The sequence below is a fragment of the Engraulis encrasicolus genome, chromosome 6 (genome assembly GCF_034702125.1).
Source record: "Engraulis encrasicolus isolate BLACKSEA-1 chromosome 6, IST_EnEncr_1.0, whole genome shotgun sequence".
Taxonomy (NCBI): Eukaryota; Metazoa; Chordata; class Actinopteri; order Clupeiformes; family Engraulidae; genus Engraulis; species Engraulis encrasicolus.
The window spans coordinates 34,223,709-34,246,046 of NC_085862.1; the positions used below are offsets into that span (position 1 = coordinate 34,223,709).

Here is a 22,338-nt window from a genome sequence, read left to right on the forward strand (position 1 = left end):
GACAGATTCAGAGAGGAAAGGACAAAGGGAGAGGGAGGCAGCGAGAGAAGTGAAAGAAGAAAGAAGGCAAATGTACAAAGTGATGGAGGGAGAGAGACAGAGAGAGAGGGGAAAGGATAAATGGGAGAGGGAGAGGGAGGGGTGGAAAGGGAGGTCAGTGACCAAAACACCAAACAACAAGAAGTTCTGAAGTTCAAGTGTCAGTGGATGCAAACACACGGAAATATTGTTATATCTCTATTTTTTGACACATTTCTCCAAATGAGAACATGAGAAAAGCTGAGCAAAATATCAGAAACAATCTCATATTTTGATCAAGGGTGTGCCAGTTGATACATTGTTGATGTACTGCCTCGTCATGTTTGAAATTTGAACAGCTCGAATGTACTCTGGGTGTAGGGCCATGTCCCCAAGCTCCTTCAAAAAAGTTTTGATGAAAGACGTTGGCAGCAGAACAAAGATGTCTTGCTTCGACATGAACTTTTGGATTTTGACCAATCCTGCGTTCAAACATCACAAGTCCCACATTGTATGTAATGGCTGGTTTTCGAATAAGAGGGGCGGAGGGCAAATAAGATGGATTAATATAAGACATCCAAACATTTCCTCATATAAAAAGGGTAGAGCTTCCAGCTTTCTCAAGACAGTCTTACAAAAAATGTACTGATTGTAAAAAAATTATCATGGTGTCTAGAGCCTGCTAATGTCTCTTTAGGCCTTAAAAGTCTCATTGAACACACACAGTGTCTGTCATCATGTTATGACAGATTTTGTCGTTGTGATTTGATGAATGTTCTATCTGGTCTGAGCATTCTGAATGCTGCTGTAGGTGAGGCCACTTGTAGCTGATGAGCAATGCGTGACGCATGAGAAACACAGCACTGCTGTGCTGTTGCACAAGGAGATATTTCTTCATCAGACCTAAAAGGGGTCAAAGGGAGACATTCTCTCTCTGCATTTGATCCCTCTTTATCCCAAAGAAAAATATCTATATAAAAAATATCTGAACCGCATACCGTACACTTTACTGTGTGTTTTCTTGGCCAACCTGTATAGCAAGTTGATTTTGTTTCTGCATTTTAACCATTTGAAGTGGGCATGGATAGGAGGCTGTGACTCTTTGTAGATGTCGTTTCAAATGTGCTTTATATTGTTAATCAATAAACCTACATACATGGCTGCTGTACGTCCTGTATGTCCTTATAGAAATAGTTCCAATTGTGCTTTATAATGTAAAAGAGACTGTTGACTTTTGATTACTGTTTTGTAAAACATTGAATAATAACTTGCCATACCATAGTGTATCGTAAATAACTAAATCCATATGGCTGTACCTCCTGTATCTCCTTGTAGACTAGACGTAGTTCCAAATGTGTTTTTCTTTTTTTGGTCTTTTTAGACTTTATTATGGACAGGACAATATGAGATGTAGACAGAAAGTGAATGGGGAGAGAGATGGTGAGGGGTCGGCAAAGGACCGGGACCGGGAATTGAACCCGGGTCAGCCGCATGGCAGGCAAGTGCCCTACCGGATGGCCACGGCAGAGCCTTCCAAATGTGCTTCATGTTTGTAATGAATAAATGTAAATGAATGCATCCACATGTCTGTTACCTCCTGTATCTCCTTGTCCTGGTGGCCCAGGCGTTCGCGGAGGTGTCTGCGCTCGGTGTCGGAGGACAGCAGCTCCAGCCGGATGGAGTTGGTCATGCCCTCGGCCTGCTGCAGCTGCACCTCACGCTCCTCCGCCTGCGAGTGCGCCATGCGGAAACGCTCCAGCATCTCACGACTCTCCAGCTCCTGACATACGGTACACCATCACACACACACACACACACACACACACACACACACACACACACACACACGGGCCATCAGAACACATATACAACACATGGCATCGTACAGGTCTCTAGCTTGACGTCACACACCATCTCACACAAACCATCTCACACTAAAATGAACACCCGCCAATCAGCCAAATGCTGGAGAAAACTCAGTTTTGCTGGTAGTAGGGATGCAAATTATTGATTAATTTATTAATCATTGGTTGATAGCCTTATCGATCGACTTACGATTAATTGATAAGCGGCATTTTCCCCCCGAAATCTCAATGTTTCTCGAAAAAAAAACTACTAAATCTAAAAAATGTAATTAAAAATCGAGATAAAATACCACATTTAAATTAATTCTATTTAAATTATTTAATCCAAAGGTAATTTAAATATTCACACTATTCACACCCCTCTTCACACACACTCTTCACATGCCCATTTCACCTGGGTCTCTTGTCAATTGCGATTAATGTTTTTTTAATCGATTAATGCATTGGTCGATTAAAGTCGATTGATCGATTAATCGTTTGCATCCCTAGCTGGCAGGTAAGACAACATAGTAGCCACGTTGGCTAGTGGTGATTGTGTGTTTGGTTGATGATGAAAATGCTAATTTAGAGGCTTGCATGTAATGTATACATTCACATAGAAACCATATAGAATCTCAAAGCTTCATGGCAACTATGCACACATCTACATGTACGAACATAAATAAATGAGTTTCCCGTTTGTAAACAATCCCTGGATGCGCGACCCTGGCTGCGCACTGTTCAACCTCTGATTGTTGGAAAAAATGCGTCGTTCACGTGGTTGGCTGCTTAGCATCTTGCCCCTCCTCACATTGCGAACATTTGTAAACAGAAAACCTATCTATGTGTGCACATACTAATCAGGCTTTAACTGTATTTCACTGGTGTTCTACAACAATGGCGTGAATAGACTTGACATAACACTGATTTGAAGGCCACTTAAAAGCAGGCGCGTGAAGAAGTTGTGATTTCTGACCTTAGCAGCCATGAGGTTCTCAATGCGAGCCACCTCAGAGATGTAGGACTGCACACGCATCTTCAACTCCTCCTTGTCATGGAAGGCCTCGTCCATCTCAGAGTGCACCGCCTGAGGAGCACACACAACACACAACCATTGCAGTGCAGCAGGGAATGTGCTACTGTCTGAGGCAGTTTATAATCACTGAATTAACTAAGTCATTTTACAAGTTCTGGAATTTAAGTTTGAATACAGCATTGTGAATTGGAATGGAGAGATAAGTCTTTTTACATTACTGCACCTATTCAAGAACAGGGATTCTTAACCATAGGGCCGCGGCCCAAAGCTGGGCTGTCCTCAGAAACTTGAGGGCCGCGGAAAATGTTCAATCTCGCATCGGAGGGCCGTACACGAATGGAGAATGAGAAATTACCAACAGGTGTGAAGTGTAATTTGCCGGCGTCTTCTCTCCTCACGTTCAGTTACAAAATAAGCGATTGAAACGTTAGGCTACTTAAAATTATTCTGTTTACTGACAAAGCAAACCCGTTATCATTGTGTAGCCTACCCCAAAACACATTTATTTAAAGAATTTTGCATGATATTAGGCTACAAAGCTTTCCGTTTTTGACACCCTGCATATAAGGCTGAGGAATTTCTGTTCTGGCGTCGCATCTGCACATCACTAAGTAAAACCGTCTTGAATCAGTTGATTCATCACAAATCGCAAACAGAGCTGTCACAAATGTCAGAGAAGCATTCAAATGTATGAATGGCTCTGGCCTGATGCCCCGTGATGCCCCGATGCCCCTTTTCACATCAGGATTTAACTATAAAAAATAATTATATATATATTAGATGGGCCCCGGGCCACTCTGCACCGAAGAAAATGGGCCTCAACGTCAAAAAGGTTAAGAACCCCTGTTCAAGAATACTAAGGGCAATGAGTAGAGACCAGTGTGATCTTCCATGTGTGTGAGCTCGACAGGTTTTAAACCTCCGGTGGTTATGTTGGTTGGCTGTTCTACAGCCTGCTATTGCATCCAAGATTCTACTCTCTCTCCTTGATTGTAATGTTTAGCATGTCTCTGCGTTGGGATCTTTTAATGTTAAAAAAAAATAAAAAATAAATATATATATATATATATACAGACCTGATTTTCTCTGGTGATTGCCTGGACTGATCATGTCCCCTCCCACATATACTGTACATCTAGGCATGATCTCTCTGTTTCTCGTGTGCCTATTTTTTCCTGTTTGAGCCTGAAAGGTCCTACGTACCTGGTTCTCCCTGGTCATAGTGGCCAGGTCGTCCTGCAGTCTCCTGTTCTCCCTGAGAGCCATCTCCCGGTCGCGGCCAACAGCTGCCAGCTCCTCCTGACTGGAGTCCAGCTGCCTGCGCAGGCTGGAGATCTCTCGCTCACGGCTACTTAGCGCCCCCTTCAGCTGACTGGAGGAATTACACACACACGGGCGCACACACACAAAAGCACAAAGAACTGTTTGTGGTTTCACATTGTCAAATCAGATGCTTCACTTCCTCTGTAGCTGCAGCGTCAGCATTTCTGCCGTGATATGCCAGCATGTCTCGTTTCCTCTTCCCATGACTAAATGCAAGTGATGCCTGAGGTATTGTAACGTGTCCTTGCACTACTGAGACAACTGTACAAAAATGATACATGTGACACTCAATGGTGCTACATGAAAAACACAATTTAACAGCGTGTCTCGTTTCCTCTTCCTATGACTTAATGCAAGCCTAAGGTATTGTAATGTGTCCTAGAACTACTGTGACAATGAAATGACTGTACAAGAATGATACATACAGCTCCCATTGGTGCTACACGAAAAACATTTCATGTTTTAATATTTCAGGAAACAGGAAAACAGACATGGCTCCTTGCTGAGCAAAACATTTTATATACACAATAAATACTTACTCTAATGAATTTTCCATATCTGTAACAGTGAGCTTGACTTCTTTCAGGGTCTTCTCCTTCAGGAGTAAAAAAAGAGGAATTTTACAAGGACATTAAAACATAGCCAGTTCATCCCAGGTCTCATAACATAGCACATGGTGTATCAAAGACATCAAAAATCCAATGTATCAATTTAAATTTGACTTACTTCCAGTACCAATGGAAAGATGTGTGAACATGTAAGGTTAGCCTGGACCCGCCCATTCTACCTGTGTCATCCCAAGAAATGGGGACCAATGAAATCTAGCATTTGAAATGTCTCAGTAGAGCCGTGTTCAAGGCAATGACGCTCCAGTTCAGCTAACAAGTGAGTTAAGGAATGGGTGGCCTGATTGATTGTAGCTTCAAGCAATAGCATGTGCATGAGTGTAAGATAGACACACCCTTTGTATCTCCCTCAGAGAAATGAGAAATGACAATGCTAGTTAGCCAGACCAGAGTCTTAAAGAGACTTGCAGTTGCGATAGCCAGGCTACATGTAAGATCTGTATGCTCCAGGACACCTTCACATGAAGTCAAATGAAGAGTGGACAGTCGCAACTAGACCCTGCAACATCCCCCTGTTGCTACCGTTGCCGGCCACCCCTACTCTACTCCGTCCTGTGTTGTGCTGAAGTGCGTGCGTACCCTGCTGTGCAGTTCGTCCTGCAGCAGGGCCATGGCCTCGGCCTTCTGGTCCACAGTGTCCTGCAGTGCGTCCTTCTCCCGGTCCAGAGCCGCCAGCGCCGTCTGCAGCACGCTCACCTCATCCTTCTGAGACGAGCCCCGCTGCCTCACATCACCTGCACACACACACACAACTACATTTATTCCCTCAGTCCATGCCTCGTATACAACCAGAGAAGCATCATGACAGGACCAGGATCAGAGATATTACATCCCCTCTCTGACTCAATATTCCAATACAACAAGAGTTAACAAGGCTGTAATGAGATGCAAATCCCCGCAAAACACCCACATTTTGGAGTTATTTACTCTACTCACTGTACATGACTTTGTACCAAAACTGGAAAACAACATCTGCTACACTTGGCCAGTAGCATAGCACATAATATCTAAAAAGAAAAACGTGCTTAAGTGAGCTAAAGAAAAACACACACACACACACACACACACACACACACACACACACACACACACACACACACACACACACACACACACACACACACACACACACACACACACACACACACACACACACACACACACAGCAATCACACAGCAATGCTGTAGTTTGACAGTATTCCAATTATTCCACTGACTAGAGGACACTCCTCAGCCTGTCGGTACTCAAGGGGACACAGATGTGACGGTAACTCACTGATTGTCTCCTCCAGCCTCTGGATCTTCTGCTGGGCGGCCTGCAGTTCACTGGTCTTCACGGTCAGTCGGTGCTGCACGTCAGACAGGGACTGCTCCATCTGCTCCTGCAGCAGCCTACACACGCACACACACACTTGGTCACTTTTGTGTTATATGTATGTCTATACATAGGGAAACAGTGTTTTGGTTTGACCTACCTTGATGGTACATAAATAATTAAAGCAACAAGTTGTTTCCTTTTGTCGCCCTGGGACACTTAAGTACTTGGCAAACATCATCCCTCATCATCTCAGCCTGCTAACTTAGGGTGTACTCAAAGAAGGTGGATCTAACAAGAAGCATCATTTTATTTCTTTTCCGGTATCCACTTTATGTCGGGTGAACGCCCCTTTAGGAGACCTTCGGTTAGGAGACCTTCGGAGTCCCGAGGTTGAGAATAAATCAAGTCCCCTTAGCGCTGTAGATGGCGGTAGCGCACGTCTTGAGCAAACACCTCAAAAAGAGAAGAAGGAGGGGACAACGCCCCCTTAGGAGACCCAACTTGAGCACACGCTTTTGCATTGAGTGGGCGTGTTTTGCGTTATCTTTCTCTTATCCAGTATTTTTGGTGTACTGTAGAGTCTGCATTGTTAGTATCGGAAGTTGTTTTACGGTCACTGCTGATTCTTTATACAGTGAGGAGAATAAGTATTTGATCCCTTGCTGATTTTGTTGGTTTGCCCACTAATAAAGACATGATCATTCTATAATATTAATGATAAAATGTATTCTAATATAGAGAGACGGAATATCAAAAAGAAAATCCAGAAAATGACTTTGAAGAATATATTTTAATTGATTTGTATTCCATTGAGGAAAATAAGTATTTGACCCCTCTAGTCAAAGAAGACAAAATTACTTGGTGGCAAAGCCCTTGTTTTCTCATACAGAGGTCAGATGTTTCTTTCAGTTAATGACAATGTTTGTGGATATATTAGAAAGGATTTTTGTCCGCTTTTCTTTGCAGATCATCTCTAAATGACTGTAGCTTGCCAAATGGGAGCTTCTGTTCCCTTCACAGGATTATTATAGGGTTAATGTTTGGAAACTGTCTAGGCCACTTCATGACCTTAATGTGCTTCTGCTTGAGCTACTCCTTCGTTGCTTGGGCTGTATGTTGTGGATTATGATCATATTGGGAGGCCAATCTATGACCCACCTTCAGTCTAGTGGTGGTGGGAAAGAGGTTGGCATGCAGCATTGTACGTTTACATGTCTCCTTCCATCCATTTCTTGACGATGTGAAGTTGTCCTGTGTCTTGGCCAGACAAACAACCTCAAAACATAATGTTACCACTTTCATTTATGATGTTGGAGAAGGTGTTGTTCTTGGGATCATAGGCAGCATTTCTCTTCCTCCAAACACATCGAGTTGTGTTAATGCCAAACAGTTTGATTTTGGTGTCATCTGATTCCAGCACCTCCCAATCATATCCTAATCCAGTTTGATGTTCATTGGCAAACCTCAGGTGAGCCTGAACAGGTTCCTTCTGAAGCCGGGGTACCATACATGCACTGCAGGATTTTAATCTGCTGTGGTATCAAGTGTTTCCAATAGTTTTCTTAGTGATTGAGGTCCCAGCTGCCTTGAGATCATTTCCTAGCTCCTCCCATACAGTTTTAAGGTGCTTTATCTCACTTTATTCTGGTTATTAAATTCCCACAAGGTCAAATCTTGTATGGAACCAGAGACAGGCCTAAGATTGATGATTGATGATCATTTTGTATGTCCTAAAATCGGAAAGAAATGCACCAACAGTTTGCTCTTTAATATCTAGGATCCCATTTCAGCCTTGTTGAGTTCTAAAATCTTGTCCCTGACATCCTTTGACAGCTTTTTGGTCTGTCCCATGTTGGCGAGTTTAGTTTGATTGATTGACTGATTCTGCAGATTCAATGTGTCTTTTGTGCAGGTTACTATTAACAGGTGTGTTCAATTCAGACAACAAGTTGATTGGAAGTGCCATTTGATCTGCGGGATCAGAACTCTTAATGGTTGGCAAGGGATCAAATACTTATTTCCCTCAATTAAATATAAATCAATTATTATATATTCTTTAGAGTTAATTTCTGGATTTTCTTTTTGATATTCTGTCTCTCCATATTAGAATACATATTATCATTAACATTAAAGACTAATCATGTCTTTATTAGTGGGCAAACCAACAAAATCAGCAAGGGATCAAATACTTATTCTCCTCACTGTATGTTTTTATCATTTTTTGTTGCTCATTTTACTAGTTGCCTTAGCCATGCACTCTACTTTTCATGTTTTAAATAGAAATATATATTTTTCACTTTTTTCACTACTAATTTATTATCACCCTGTTCAGATCTGGCTACATCTATGTTGTCTACTGTGATGCAATGTGTTTCCCTTGGCATGTAACCGCACATATCTCTGCCATTTCACAGACGTAACCGCAATCAGAGATGCCATCCTGTCAATCCCCAAAGGGCATGAAATAACAACGAATCAGCCAGGAATGGCCTTTACGTCAGTCATGTATGTACAGAGTTGTCTCTCTAGCACGCGCAGCTTGCGTGCATTGCATCATCTGTAGCATTTCCTACATTTGTGTTCATCTGTAAGGGTTTCTTTTTTGACATTTCAATACAGCCTTAAGGTTTGTGATGCAAGTAGCACGTAGCACATGTAACACCAAGTCAAATCATGTAAATACATGAAATCTCCTCTTTCTCAAATACACTCAATGTGCCCCACGCTCGGGGAAAGTGCACAAAGTGCATGCGCCATACAGTACGCATGCGCAAGGAAACACACACACATCTCCTGCCCTCTGCTAAAAAAATCGGAAACAAAAAGGATAAGAGACTCACAACACAGTGATGGACAAAATGGACATATAAGTTACAATCTAGTGCCACATACTGTAGTATTCCAAATTACTTTGTTTTACCTTTCCAATTCAGCCAGGTGATTGGATGGTTGAATGATCCCCTTGTTGAATTAGACAGGCAAAACAAGGTCATTTGAAGTATGTGGCCCCAGAGCGGACGGTATGTTTGGCCCTCAGCCTCATTCGTGCTACATAATTTGGCCTCTGAGGAAAAATAGTTGGAGACCACTGCCCTAGAGTGTAACTAAGGAATCATTTTAGCCCATCATTGCCCACCCATACATACATACACACACCCAAGTGTGCTAGTCTTGGCCCTCCGCAGCGTTCCCGTGCTCTTGGCCCTCTCCTGTCTGATCATACAGAAACAACACATACACACACACACACACACACATACACCTACCTGAGTGCCCCGCTCTCGGCCCTGTGCTGGGCGGTCTCCTCCACGCTCTGCACCATGGCTGAGGTGCGAGTGCTCAGCTCTGCCTCCACGGTCTCCGCCCTCTGCTTCAGCATGCTCACCTGCACACGCAGCTCTGACCGCTCACGCTCCAGCTGCACGCACGCACACACACACACACACACACACACACACACACACACACACACACACACACACACACACACACACACACACACACACACACACACACACACACACACACACACACACACACTATTGGACCACTTACAACTGAGCATTGAACTATAGGAAACACAGACATAGGGAGAATACGTTGGGACTCCTGCTGATGTAGGTGCTCTAGTTTAGCTGATTATCTAATGATGATGCTGAAAAGTTGGTTTTGCACTTTGATTTTTCTCCCTCTAGAGCAACTTGAGAGAACTTGCACTTCTTTGGATTGGTCACCGCAAGCCCTTGATGTATGAACATTTTCCTGAAGTTCAATTCCATATCCTCAGAACCTTTGACACGTAAGAAATAAGTATGTGAACCTTGCTTGTAATCACAAAGAAAATCAATAACATGTAATCTGGGGCAATTTAATGTGACCCAATCTTGTCCCCTTTCATGTGAACACAAGGACTGTGATCACACGCTGATTATGTTACATCAGTGTATGTACACTGTGTCTGTGCACTGTGTGTGTGTGTGTGTGTGTGTGTGTGTGTGTGTGAATAATGAAGGGCGTTACCGTCTGTATGGTGTTCTCCAGGTCAAGTATCCTCATCTCCTCCTGGCCCCTGTCCGTCAAAGCAGTCGTCTGGGCAACCTGCGCCATTATGAGTGGTAGGATGGACATTTAACATTCAATCCTATTTACCGTTTTACTTTGAAATGTCTTGCCAGTTCATTACAGTGGGGCAGAAAAACCCTTTCAGAAGACATGACATGATATTTTAACTGTGTACCGGCCCTTTGAGAACACAAGAAACATCAATTGTAGATCTGAACAATTTCAAACTCAACAGCTTAGAACAGGTGCTAGAAACTGCAGGATTAGTAGTAGTGTGTAGCAGACCTCCTGAAAGATCAATCCCTGCACACATCTTGACTTTACAGACTTTATTTTTCTCGAGAGCGAACAATGCACTCTGCATGTAGCAATTTCGCTTGGTAACGTGTGTAAAGTTAAACAGTGTGCAGTGAACCACATCAACTGTAGACGTTTTCTCAAGTTTGCATGATACAACAGCCTCTCTTGGTTTAGTTTGGGTAAATACACACAGAACAAAACTCCAGCAGCAACAAAACTACAACCTTGAGTCTCTCCCGGAGCGCGTCTCTCTCGCAGGAGACCCTCTCCAGCTCGGCCTCGGCCTGGTCCCTCTGATGCCGCTCAGGGGATAGGCCAGAGTCCCCCCGCGCTTGCCTCAACTCCTCCTGAACCTTAACACACACACACACACACACACACACACACACACACACACACACACACACACACACACACGCACACGCACACGCACACGCACGCACACGCACACACGCACACACGCACACACACAGATCCAGAGAGAACCACGCCAGGTATGCACATTCACAAGCATGCACACAAAACAGCCTCTCTTAGACCTTGGTTACACTTATGGAAATATTTTAAAGAGCGGATATGTTTTAATCTCTTTACAAATAAGCATGGCATGTGGATTGAAAAAAAAACCCCACACCATTGTGACAGGAGTGTTTCAAAAATCTCTGATTAATCTCCTATTAAAATATTCATGTACAGTGTGTAAACAACAAGGTGTTAGTTCAAGTCCACAATGCAGTGGAGAAAGAACAAACTCCAACAGGTGTAGCCAACCTTGAGTCTCTCCCGCAGTGCATCTCTCTCGCAGGTGACCCTCTCCAGCTCCGCCTCGGCTTGTTCCCTCTCCTCCCGTAGCTGACGCAGAGGAGACATGCCAGACTCCCGCCGCGCATGCCGCAACTCCTCCTGAACCTAAACACACACACGCACACGCACACCGAGCCAAAGAGAACCACGTCAGGTACACATACATAACTAGATTGCATTCTCACAGAAAATGCTGGAAGCGGGTTTGCCTTTTGGGGCAGAGATGAAACAAAGTACTATTGAGAAAACAAAGCTAAAAGAAATCTTGGAAAAACTCCATCCACCCAGTCAGAAGTTATGGGCCAAAAAATTCAGCCATCTTGGATTCAGCCATCTTGAAGTGTTGTAGCTCTGCGTTTTGGGGATATACTAAATGACATACATGGTATTTTAAGTTGGCTAAGGAACACTGCATATGATATAATTTTGAAAATCAACATGGCTTCGAGCGGGATTCGAACTCACAACCTCCATATCTGTAATCCAGCCCCTTTGCCATTGATATTAAATGAAATTCAATACATGATATTTGAAGTTGGCTAAGGAACACTGCATATGATATCATTTTGAAAATCAACATGGCTTTGACTGGGGTTCGAACCCCCAACCTCCATATCTGTAATTCAGCACATTTGCCATTGATGCTAAATGACATACATGGCATTTTAAGTTGGCCAAGGAACACTGCATATGATATAATTTTGAAAATCGACTGGGATTCGAACCCCCAACCTCCATATCTGTAATTCAGCACATTTGCCATGCATACTAAATGACATACATGGCATTTTAAGTTGGCCAAGGAACACTGCATATGATATAATTTGGAAAATCAACATGGCTTCGACTGGGGTTCGAACCCCCAACCTCCATATCCCTAATTCAGCACATTTGCCATTCATACTAAATGACATACATGGCATTTTAAGTTGGCCAAGGAACACTGCATATGATATAATTTTGAAAATTAACATGGCTTCGACTGGGGTTCGAACCCCCAACCTCCATATCTGTAATTCAGCACATTTGCCATTCATACTAAATGACATACATGGCATTTTAAGTTGGCCAAGGAACGCTGCATATGATATAATTTTGAAAATCAACATGGCTTCGACTGGGGTTCGAACCCCCAACCTCCATATCTGTAATTCAGCACATTTGCCATCGATACTAAATGACATACATGGTATTTTAACTTGGCTAAGGAATACTGCATATGATATAATTTTGAAAATCAGCATCGCTTCAAGTGGGATTCGAACTCTCAACCTCCATATCTCTAATCCAGCACATTTGTCATTGATAATAAATGACATACATGACATTTTAAGTTGGCCAAGGAACACTGCATATGATATAATTTTGAAAATCAACATGGCATGGGTGGGGTTCGAACCCTCAACATCCATATCTCTAATCCAGCAGCATGCATTCCCATTAAGCCAAGTAGCTACCTGTTATGCACAGTCCAGCAAGACTATATCACATTGCATTGAAGAGCTGAACAATAGACTTCTAGAATGGTTGCTCGCACCTGCTCGTTAAGAATACAATCTTGAGACAGTGACAGTTGAAATGGAACCCTGTATTGGCAGCACCTGTTGTGATTAACTGAATGACAGTTAGTATTGTGCTCTTAGCAGGGAACAGAATCAGACCCAGTGTTTTGTCTTTACACGGTCGTTGTAAAAAAACTAAAAGGAGTTGGCACGTGTCCTTTTCACAGATCGGAGTCATGCATGTGATCTCTCTAACAGTCTTTGAATGAAGTTTATAGGTTAAATGGTTCAGGCACAAATGGACCTCCGTGTGGGACATGCACTGATCTCTTGAAAAATGCACTTTTGGAAAGACTGGGAACCTCCATAGACCCAGGCCTGTTTTTTTTTACAAACCTGCCATTTAAAAAGTATTGGGAGTTGGGAGATGAAACTTTGACAATTTGGAGACATCCCATAGAGCTCGCTAACAACGCGTCAACTAAACCTCTAGGTGAAAGTGTTGATGTTTTATGACCGAAAAAGCCTCCTACACTCTAATCTCTAGAGTGGCGGAACCTTGGTTCATGAAGGTTCCACCATTGTTTTCAATGGGGACCCAAGCTTTCACAAAATCGCCAAAAACGGGAAAACGACAAGAGACACGGACAAGCCTATAACTATACATGATCTCCAAGCCGAGCCGGTCGTTTTAGTGTTTGAACGGTGTCTCTATCTCGAAAGGCCTAGGAGGAGATCCATTTTCTATTTTTACTGCCCCTGCACAAGACCAATAATAAACAGGACTTAGAGATTACTAGAATAGGGCCTTGCTCTGCAAGGTCCTTGCTCCGCAAGCCCGCTTAATTACATATCAGAGATGTATGAAGTAGAAATAGAAGTACTTTTACAAATGTAATTGCAACACTTGTAGCATGATTTCACTTTTTCTCTCCTAGTTGTGTGTGTTTTTAGGACGATGAGGAGGTAGTGCGTCATGACCAATTTCCGCCTACCTGTCAATCACCCGTCAAACCCCTGTCAAACTTTTCTTTTGTTACCTGCGCCAGTGACGCTTCAGTATTGACTCTGCCCTGATGAAGGCCACTCCTTGGCCGAAACATGTTGGCGTTTTTAACTTTTCTACAATGATTTAGCCATTTAATAAAGCTATTTTAACTTTTTTGGGAAGAGTGCCTTGGATACTTCGTTTCTTTTGCATCCTATTTTTTGACCAAAGAGCACCTTCGGACTACCAACTAAAAACGCCGTAGCCCTCCAACTTTTCCTATTGTTCCAGTTTTGTTTGCATTGGAGGTGCTCCACTTAACCGTGTTGAGCGTTATTTTTTACCTACATTTACTGCTGAAGAACACTAAGAATGGCTTCTACTTTTGCGTATACCAATGATGTAGGAAAGCGGATTATTACCAGCGCTTCTCTACTTGATGAAGTTGATACAGAAACGCAGGGGAACCAGGACTATCGGGATTTACTACATGATCTAAAACGACTGAGAGAAAAGGACATTAAACTTGACTTGAATTCCATTCAATTGTCGGATTATTGGAGAAAAGGAATAATTCCCAGAGGACTTCGCATCAAAAAGTTTCCAGCAACAGGCTCCAAAGACAATGGAGATTTCAGACAGAAATGGGAGGCCATCTTGAGCAAGTGCTCATCTGACCTGATGCTCCTCTTGATAGAGGAAGCGAAGAAGGACCAAGAAGTTATTCAGAAAGAGATGGAGGAACTGAATAAAAAGATAGAAGATATCAAAAGTGAGGAAATTAAGAAATCTTTGGCCAAACTCGACGAAAACATGACAAGGTTCAAAGAACAAGTGAAACGGGAGAAACTTAGTAAATTGAAACGCGACGAGTGGGACTACAAAGAGAATAAGGTTTACTTTTGGCCGAAACGGAGATCACCGCTTAACCAAGAACCACAGAGAAGCGGTGCGTGCACCGTGTCGTTCAATTTCACCAGTGAAGAGGAGGACCAGGGGGGGCACTCCTCTGGTTACGACCCTAGGGATACTTATGCGGGAAACGGCAAAGCCCCCAGATATGGGGGCAAAGGCAAACAGAAAAAAGAAGGAAGAAAAAAGGAACGAGGAGAGGACGAAAGAAACCCTTATGCCACCAGGACACGGACACTGTCACAGACACGGTGATTAACTTAACAGGTACCCCACTTTCGGATATACAAACTAAACTACTCTCTAAAGGATTATCATTTTCTCCCACAAATACTTCTAATGACTTTGACATCAAGATCGACCTATTTAGGTTTTATAGAAGTTTACAGTTCAGGCCGATATTATTAGCCCCGCTCCTGAAATTAGACATTTCTCTTGATTTCTCTTGATTATTCACAGTTTCTGTTATTCTGGAAACAAATACACTGATGGAGATAATGTTCAATGAGTTGAATTTGGATTTTTCTATTGTTACGATGAGTTTAAACAAAAAAGGGCAAAAATGACAAGGACAAAATTATTAGCCCCCTGATCATTAATAGTCAATATGGCGCCATTTATGAACCAAAACTGACAACAGGCTCTGATAAGTTGCTACCTAGGTTGGCTCGTGCCCCACTAGGGATTTTGGCCCATTTCTTCACTGCAATGTGTTCTAGCTGGTCCAAATCGCATGGATGCTGAGCATAGACATTAACCACAGACTCTCAGTGGGATTGAGGACTGGACTATGAGCGGGTGATTCTAATATCATGGTTTTAGTGTCCTTGAAGAACCTCTGAACTAATCTAAATGTATGCTTTGGGTTACAATGTTGTTGGAAGACCCAGCAATCCAGATTCAGACCCAGACTCCCTGTGTCTGAGCCTGAATAACAGACTAAACTTGATGCCCTTCCACTAGGTGTAACTGTGGAAACTGCTTAGCCTCATTAGACCAAAGAAGCATTGGACACCTGCCTAGATGATTGTTATTGACCTGGCCTCACCTGGAGGTTTTTTTCCCCCCGAAGACAGTTGTTAGGGCTTGTCATCATATTGTGCTTTGGGGCCATCATCACAGAAGAACCCCTTGACTAAAGGCAGTGCATATCAGAGTGTTATTGAGCTTTGCCTGTGAACATTTGAAAGTCAAAAATGAGTTTTGAACGTCTCTGCTTTCATCTGATGATATTCAATTGCACCTGCTTTGATGCATGAGTTCTGCTTCTGTCAGGTGAAGAAAGGGATAGGCCTTGAATCGCTATAAGATGGTTTCCACAATTAAACATGGTGGTGGATGCATCATTCTGTGGCAGCTTCAGCCACAGGAAACCTTGTTTGGGTGTACGGCACCATAAAAACTGAAAATTATGATAGAATGTGGAAAGTGACCTTGCAAAAATATGCTCATAGAGGGAGTTAAGATCTTCACTGGATCTTTCAATAAGATAATAACCCAAAACTTGCATCCAAAATAGTTCAAATGTTCTTCAAGGATACTAAAACCATGGTCATGGAGTGGTTCAGACCTCAATCCTTTAGATAGTATTTGAAGAGTGCTGAAAATGAATGTCCATCCTCAACATCCATGGAATTTGGACCAGCATAACTATTTGCAATGAAAAAAATGGGCCAAAATCCCTGGTAGGACATGTGCCAACATAGTTAACAACTAATCAAAGTGCCTGGTGTCAATTTTTGTTCATAAATGGCACTGTATTGACTATTAATGATAAGGGGGCTAATAATTTTGTCCTTGCCATTTTTACACTTTTTTGTTTAAACTCATTGTGAAAATGGAAAAGTCCACATTTAACTTATTGGATACTATCACCATGGTGTATTTGTTTCCAGAATAACATACATTTATTAATAATGATCATTCTCAATGATAAATGAAGAGATATGTCTAATTTCAGGAGGAGGGCTAATAATATCGTCCTCAACTGTACATCTTAAAGCTTGGTATAAACTAAACCCAGCACGGCCGTCTAATTATATGGATACACGCACCGCTTTAACCCCTTTCAAACCTAGATCACAGTTTTGTCCAAGAGTGCAGAATGCTACTTTGGAGACTTTTGAGAAAAAAGTGAATTACGAGGTGGAGAAAATCTTGACCAGCAAAAGCCAACAGCGTCAGCCTAATCTGACTGTGGAAGAGCGAGCTGCTTTAAAAGAATTGACAGATAATAAGGACATTATTATTAGGAAAGCGGACAAGGGTGGTGCTTTGATTGTTTTGAGATACGACCAATACATTGAAGAGGCCCATAGACAGTTGGGGGACACTGCTTTTTATGTTCCTTTAAAGAGTAACCCAACAGAAACTTTAGTGAAGGACCTCCACGAAATACTTCTTCAGGCCAAACATAATGAGTTGATCTCCACACAGGAACTGGATTTTCTTTTTAAACCCCACCCACGGATGGCAGCGTTCTACCTCCTCCCTAAGGTGCACAAGAGTATGACAAACCCACCGGGAAGACCAGTGATCTCAGGGAATGATACACTGATGGAACCCATTTCCAAGTATGTGGACTTTTTTATTAAACCACTTCTACCATCACTACCAGCATACATACAGGACACCACTGATGTTCTATGCCAAATAAGGGACCATAACTTTATTGGTCCAGATGCGCTTCTGGTGACCATGGATGTCGAGGCGCTTTACACGAACATTGATCACGACCAAGGGCTCGCTGCTTTAAGACACTTTCTCGACAGACGCCCACTCCCACACAGCCCTCCCACTGACTTCTTGGTCAAGTTAACAGACTGGACATTGAACAATAACATTTTTTTGTTTCAGGACCAACTTTTTAAGCAAATTAAAGGCTGCGCAATGGGGGCGTGTTTTAGCCCATCGTATGCGGGATTGTTCATGGGGAAGAGGGAGGAAGATGTTGTCTTTACTAATGACAACATATTTAAAGATAAGATCAGATGGTGGGCCCGTTATATTGATGACGTCATCTTATGGTGGGATGGTAATGAAAATGAACTACTGGCTTTTCATAGTTACCTGAATGCGGCCAACCAGAATATCAAATTGTCTTTAGACTACAGTAAAGAAAAGATAAACTTTTTGGACCTTGAAATTTATAAAGATGAGGATGGCTACCTACACACAAGTATTTTTAGAAAAGAGGCTCACAAGAATACTGTCTTACATGCGAAAAGTTTTCACCCCCCCTCATTAATTAAGAACATCCCTTTCGGGCAGTTCCAAAGATTACGACGAATTTGTGATGACTCACGTGACTATGACTTAAAAAGTAAAGAAATGTATGGTCGTTTTGTTCAGCGCGGCTACTCATCTAATACCTTGAATATGGCGCTGGAGAGCCAACTCCATCGAACGTAGCTCTTTATTGACACGTAAACCCGCACCTGCTAAACAGGATAGGGTATTCTTTTCGACGCGCTATAGCACCAATGCGCCGTCTATAGTCAATGTGATTAAATCTAATTGGGATATGTTGAAATGCGATATTTCCTTGCAAAATATATTTGATGAACGACCTATTTTCACGTATAGGAGAGCCCCTACATTGAGGGACAGACTGGTGAGAAGTTATACGCCGGCAAAAGAAAAAAGTACATGGTTACCCACGGTGCCCAATGGCACTTTTAAATGTGGACACTGTAATGTTTGCGACATTGTCTCTAAGACAAAAGGCTTTACCCACCCTGTCACTCTTGCTACATATCCTACCAGGCACTTTATAAATTGTAAGAGCACCCATGTGATTTACATTCTGCAATGTGGATTATGTGAGGCTTTTTACGTGGGGCGCACTAAGAGACGCTTCCAGGACCGCCTTTCTGAACATAAATATGCGGCACGGGTTGGTAACTGCGAATATGCTATGACAAGGCACTTTGTGGAGACCCACAATAACAAAACGGTTAAATTCAGTGCTATGGGCATTGACTGTGTCCCTTCTACCCCTAGGAGAGGGGACAGACAAAAAATATTGAATCAGAAAGAGAATAGGTGGATATATAAATTAAATGCCACGTCAACTCCTGGACTTGATGATTCATTTGAGATGATGCCTTTTCTATAGCTATTAGGCCTACACTGCGTTGTAATCTTGACTTGATATAGGGGAACCCCCTGTTTTATACTGTTTCATGAATACTGTATTGATTATTTTGTTTCATTTTCATTCTTTCACTTTTTCTCTCCTAGTTGTGTGTGTTTTTAGGACGACGAGGAGGCGGTGCGTCATGACCAATTTCCGCCTACCTGTCAATCACCCGTCAAACCCCTGTCAAACTTTTCTTTTGTTACCTGCGCCAGTGACGCTTCAGTATTGACTCTGCCCTGATGAAGGCCACTCCTTGGCCGAAACATGTTGGCGTTTTTAACTTTTCTACAATGATTTAGCCATTTAATAAAGCTATTTTAACTTTTTTGGGAAGAGTGCCTTGGATACTTCGTTTCACTTGTAGCATGATATTACAAAGTTGAAGCCATGTAATATCATACCACTAGTGTTGTAATTACATCTGTAAGACTATTTCTACTTTATAAGTCCATTTAGAACATCTTCCGGTCTTAAGGACATGTAGATATTGTCAAGCAGATTTATTGAGCAGGTGTGTTCTTGTCTGCTGACCTGTTGGTAGAGTGTGCTGAGGCTGTCCCTCTCCGCAGTCAGGGCTTTGACCTTACTCTGGATCTCTTCCATCTGCCTCTCGAAGCCCAGCAGGGCGGCCTGCAGGTCATCTCTCTCCCTCATCACCAAAGAGATGTCCACATCGCCATTGCCACCCTTAACGCAAATTGACAAACATTTTCTTGAAAAAATACGGCGTCTACTGTATATGCATTGAGTTATTTCCATTTTCCTAACTCTCTTCCTCCCTTGTGCTTGTGGCCTTGTGATAATGTCGCAAGACATCATTGATGACAGATGTTTAATCAAAAATATCTCGCAAAAGCGAGCGCAAAAGGACATTTTCGCATCTGCAATCAGGATGTTGAATGGGCAAAAGTCCCCCCAAAGTTGTTGTGGCTCGGCTGACAGCGGGCAAACTTTATCGTTTTCTCCGTACAGGTGGACTATCAGCGAAGCTCGAGGCCACAAGTACAGGTCGAGGACGGGAGTTAGCATAATGGACTGTACCCACTGTGTCTTGGCACTCTTACCCGTCCGTGCCAACCCCCTCTGGCTCGGGGACTCCTGCCCCTGGCTGGGCTAAGGGAGGGGCTGCGGCTGGCTCCTCTCCCTCCTCCTCCACTTCCTCCCCTGCGGGTCTTACGGTAGCGCTGGGCTTCCTGCCTGTAGTAGTCCCTCTCCTCCTCCAGGCTCTTGACGAAGGCGTCCAGGCGCGAGGGCGAGCGCTCCTTGCCACAGATGCCATAGCGCAAACGCATCCGCTCCAGCTCCAGCACCATCTCCTTCTCTGCAGGAGACATAGACAGGGGCCAGTTATAACACACTTATACTGCAAATGGTTAAAAAAATAGTTTATTAAGTGGGCTTGCCCCAGCAAGTCCCACTTACTGTTATCTTTAAGTGCTGTTCATTGTTATTATTGCTTAGGCCACACCAATTTAATTTGTTGGTTCTCGGATTCGCCGCTTGTATTTTGTATCAAAATGAAAAAAAAAAAAAAACAGTTTCAATACCCCAAAAAATGAAATCGCTTAAAAAACCCGAAGACTGCATGTTTTCATGAACGGAGAGGTGTCTCTTTAGTAGTTGGAGTCATGTGACGTAGAGAACCAATAAAATCACTCCTTTCAACATGCCGATTACGACTAGCGAATCAGGAAACGCGTTACATTCAAATGGTTTTACAGACAAACATGCAATGGCAAGTTGAAGCCCCTGTGGGTTAGCAGTAGCAGCGGTGAAACACAGTATGGCTCTTAGTGGAATTAGTGGAGTGGGATAGCAGTTTTAAAAAAGTAATACAACAACTATGGTCGCGCTTGGAGGAAGCAACCCCCCGGGTTACCGGTAGCTTAATTTCTCCCCCTTCCTCGTTCACAGGCAGCCCGACGTTTCAGAATAGAATGTTCGACTTCGCTCAACTATCCGAGTTCACATGTGCCAGCGAGTTTTGTGTTCTCAACCAGGCGAGTTTTGCAACGGACGACAGAGTTACTATCACGGTAGAAACAGCAAAATGACTTGAGGATATTTTAAACACGAGAGAGTCACAATCACGGGGGAAAACTAAATGGCCACACAAAAACGCATTGCCACACAAAAACGCAGACGCAGCGCACTAGTGCTGTCGTGTCTGTTCGTAGCGCTTGCTAAGATACCACACTCATTATGCAGAGGGAGAGCGCTCAAAAACGGGCAAATAGACAAAACCCAATTCACCTCAGATTCCACTGTAAACATAGGCTAGGCTATTTGTGCCTAATGATTTTTAAAAGTATGATATTTTTAGCAGGGTTTGTTAAAAAAAATCCATCCATCCATCCATCTATCTTCATATTGGAACTGTAGGCTACTTGTGCCATGTGCGTAGCCTTATTGCAGAAAAGGCTGGTATGTTGATCTTACTAGTCAAACACATACTGCCTAAAAGGCTACTAATTTGGTCTTTTCTACCAGCCAAACTGCTTGTAGTCAAGATGTGTTAGTTAGGTAGCCTACTGTCATGTCTTTTATAAAGAGCACATTTGGAAGACTAGTCTATAGCACATGAAATGCTCCAGGTCTTTTAAAATATAGCAACAATAATAATAATAATAATTATTATTATTATTATTATTATTGTTGCTATTATTATTGCTATTGTTATTATTTTAATTATTATTTTTTAAAGCTGAGTGCGTGTGTGTATGGGGTGGTGAAAACATTTGGGTGCACATAAATTTTGTGCTGGTGCACCTAAAAAAATGTTTAGGCGCACCAGTGCAACCAACGCAAAAAGTTAGTCTGGAGCCCTGAAGTGCCAAGAAAAAGTCAAGAATCTGAATCAGATTGGACTGTTTGTTTTGTTAAAATTTAATTACTGTAACTTTTTCTGTTACTAGTAGTATTTTGTGCACATTCTGTACTCAAAGAAGAGTGAGATTACATTATTTTTGGTCTTTTATTTTATTGATTTTGGGACTTGTGCTTGTTGGTCACTGTTGTAAGTGGTCTAACATTCTAAAGTTGTACTTTTATAGCTTGTAATTCCATTGATATGGTCACAATGCTGTATTTGCTGTCTTGTTCAATGAAGACTGCGGTTTCAGACTGTTGAATCATCTCAGTTTATTCAAACCAGATTAATATAATAATTGCCCTATGAGCTAATTTTGTGCCTGGTCTATTTGGCTGCCTTAATTCCCTTCTACACTGTCCTTCTCCATGTCCAGGTGTTTGCCTGTCTTGCACCTTCCTTTGGAGGTCCATGTGAGGCTGATATACAGGTGGTATAACATAACAGTCCCCTTATTACATCCGTGGCATTACCACACGACTAATTTTTTTTTTTTTTTTTTTCGCCCTCTCGCTTCAACTTTTTCCTGAAAAAATCCGAGAACCAACAAATTAAATTGGTGTGGCCTTATCTGCCGTAAGTCTGGAAACTTGTG

The 22,338-nt window shown here is 42.5% G+C and overlaps 1 protein-coding gene across 3 annotated transcripts in view; it reads right to left on the reverse strand.

Moving 5' to 3' along the window:
- cep135 (centrosomal protein 135) overlaps window positions 1-22,338 on the reverse strand; it is a 36,986-nt gene that overhangs the window by 6,157 nt on the left and 8,491 nt on the right. For all 3 annotated transcript variants that reach the window (XR_010035205.1, XM_063201357.1, XM_063201358.1), the window contains exons 10-21: window positions 19,939-20,195; window positions 19,406-19,561; window positions 11,299-11,436; window positions 10,752-10,880; window positions 10,186-10,263; window positions 9,432-9,583; window positions 6,124-6,239; window positions 5,427-5,581; window positions 4,761-4,816; window positions 4,102-4,270; window positions 2,839-2,949; window positions 1,613-1,798 (exon numbers count right to left, since the gene is read on the reverse strand). Coding sequence is in view for 2 of the 3 variants with exons in the window: in XM_063201357.1 (XP_063057427.1) it covers window positions 1,613-1,798; window positions 2,839-2,949; window positions 4,102-4,270; window positions 4,761-4,816; window positions 5,427-5,581; window positions 6,124-6,239; window positions 9,432-9,583; window positions 10,186-10,263; window positions 10,752-10,880; window positions 11,299-11,436; window positions 19,406-19,561; window positions 19,939-20,195 (1,703 nt within the window). In the remaining variant the exon portion in view is untranslated. The remainder of the gene's footprint in view (window positions 1-1,612; window positions 1,799-2,838; window positions 2,950-4,101; window positions 4,271-4,760; window positions 4,817-5,426; window positions 5,582-6,123; window positions 6,240-9,431; window positions 9,584-10,185; window positions 10,264-10,751; window positions 10,881-11,298; window positions 11,437-19,405; window positions 19,562-19,938; window positions 20,196-22,338) is intronic.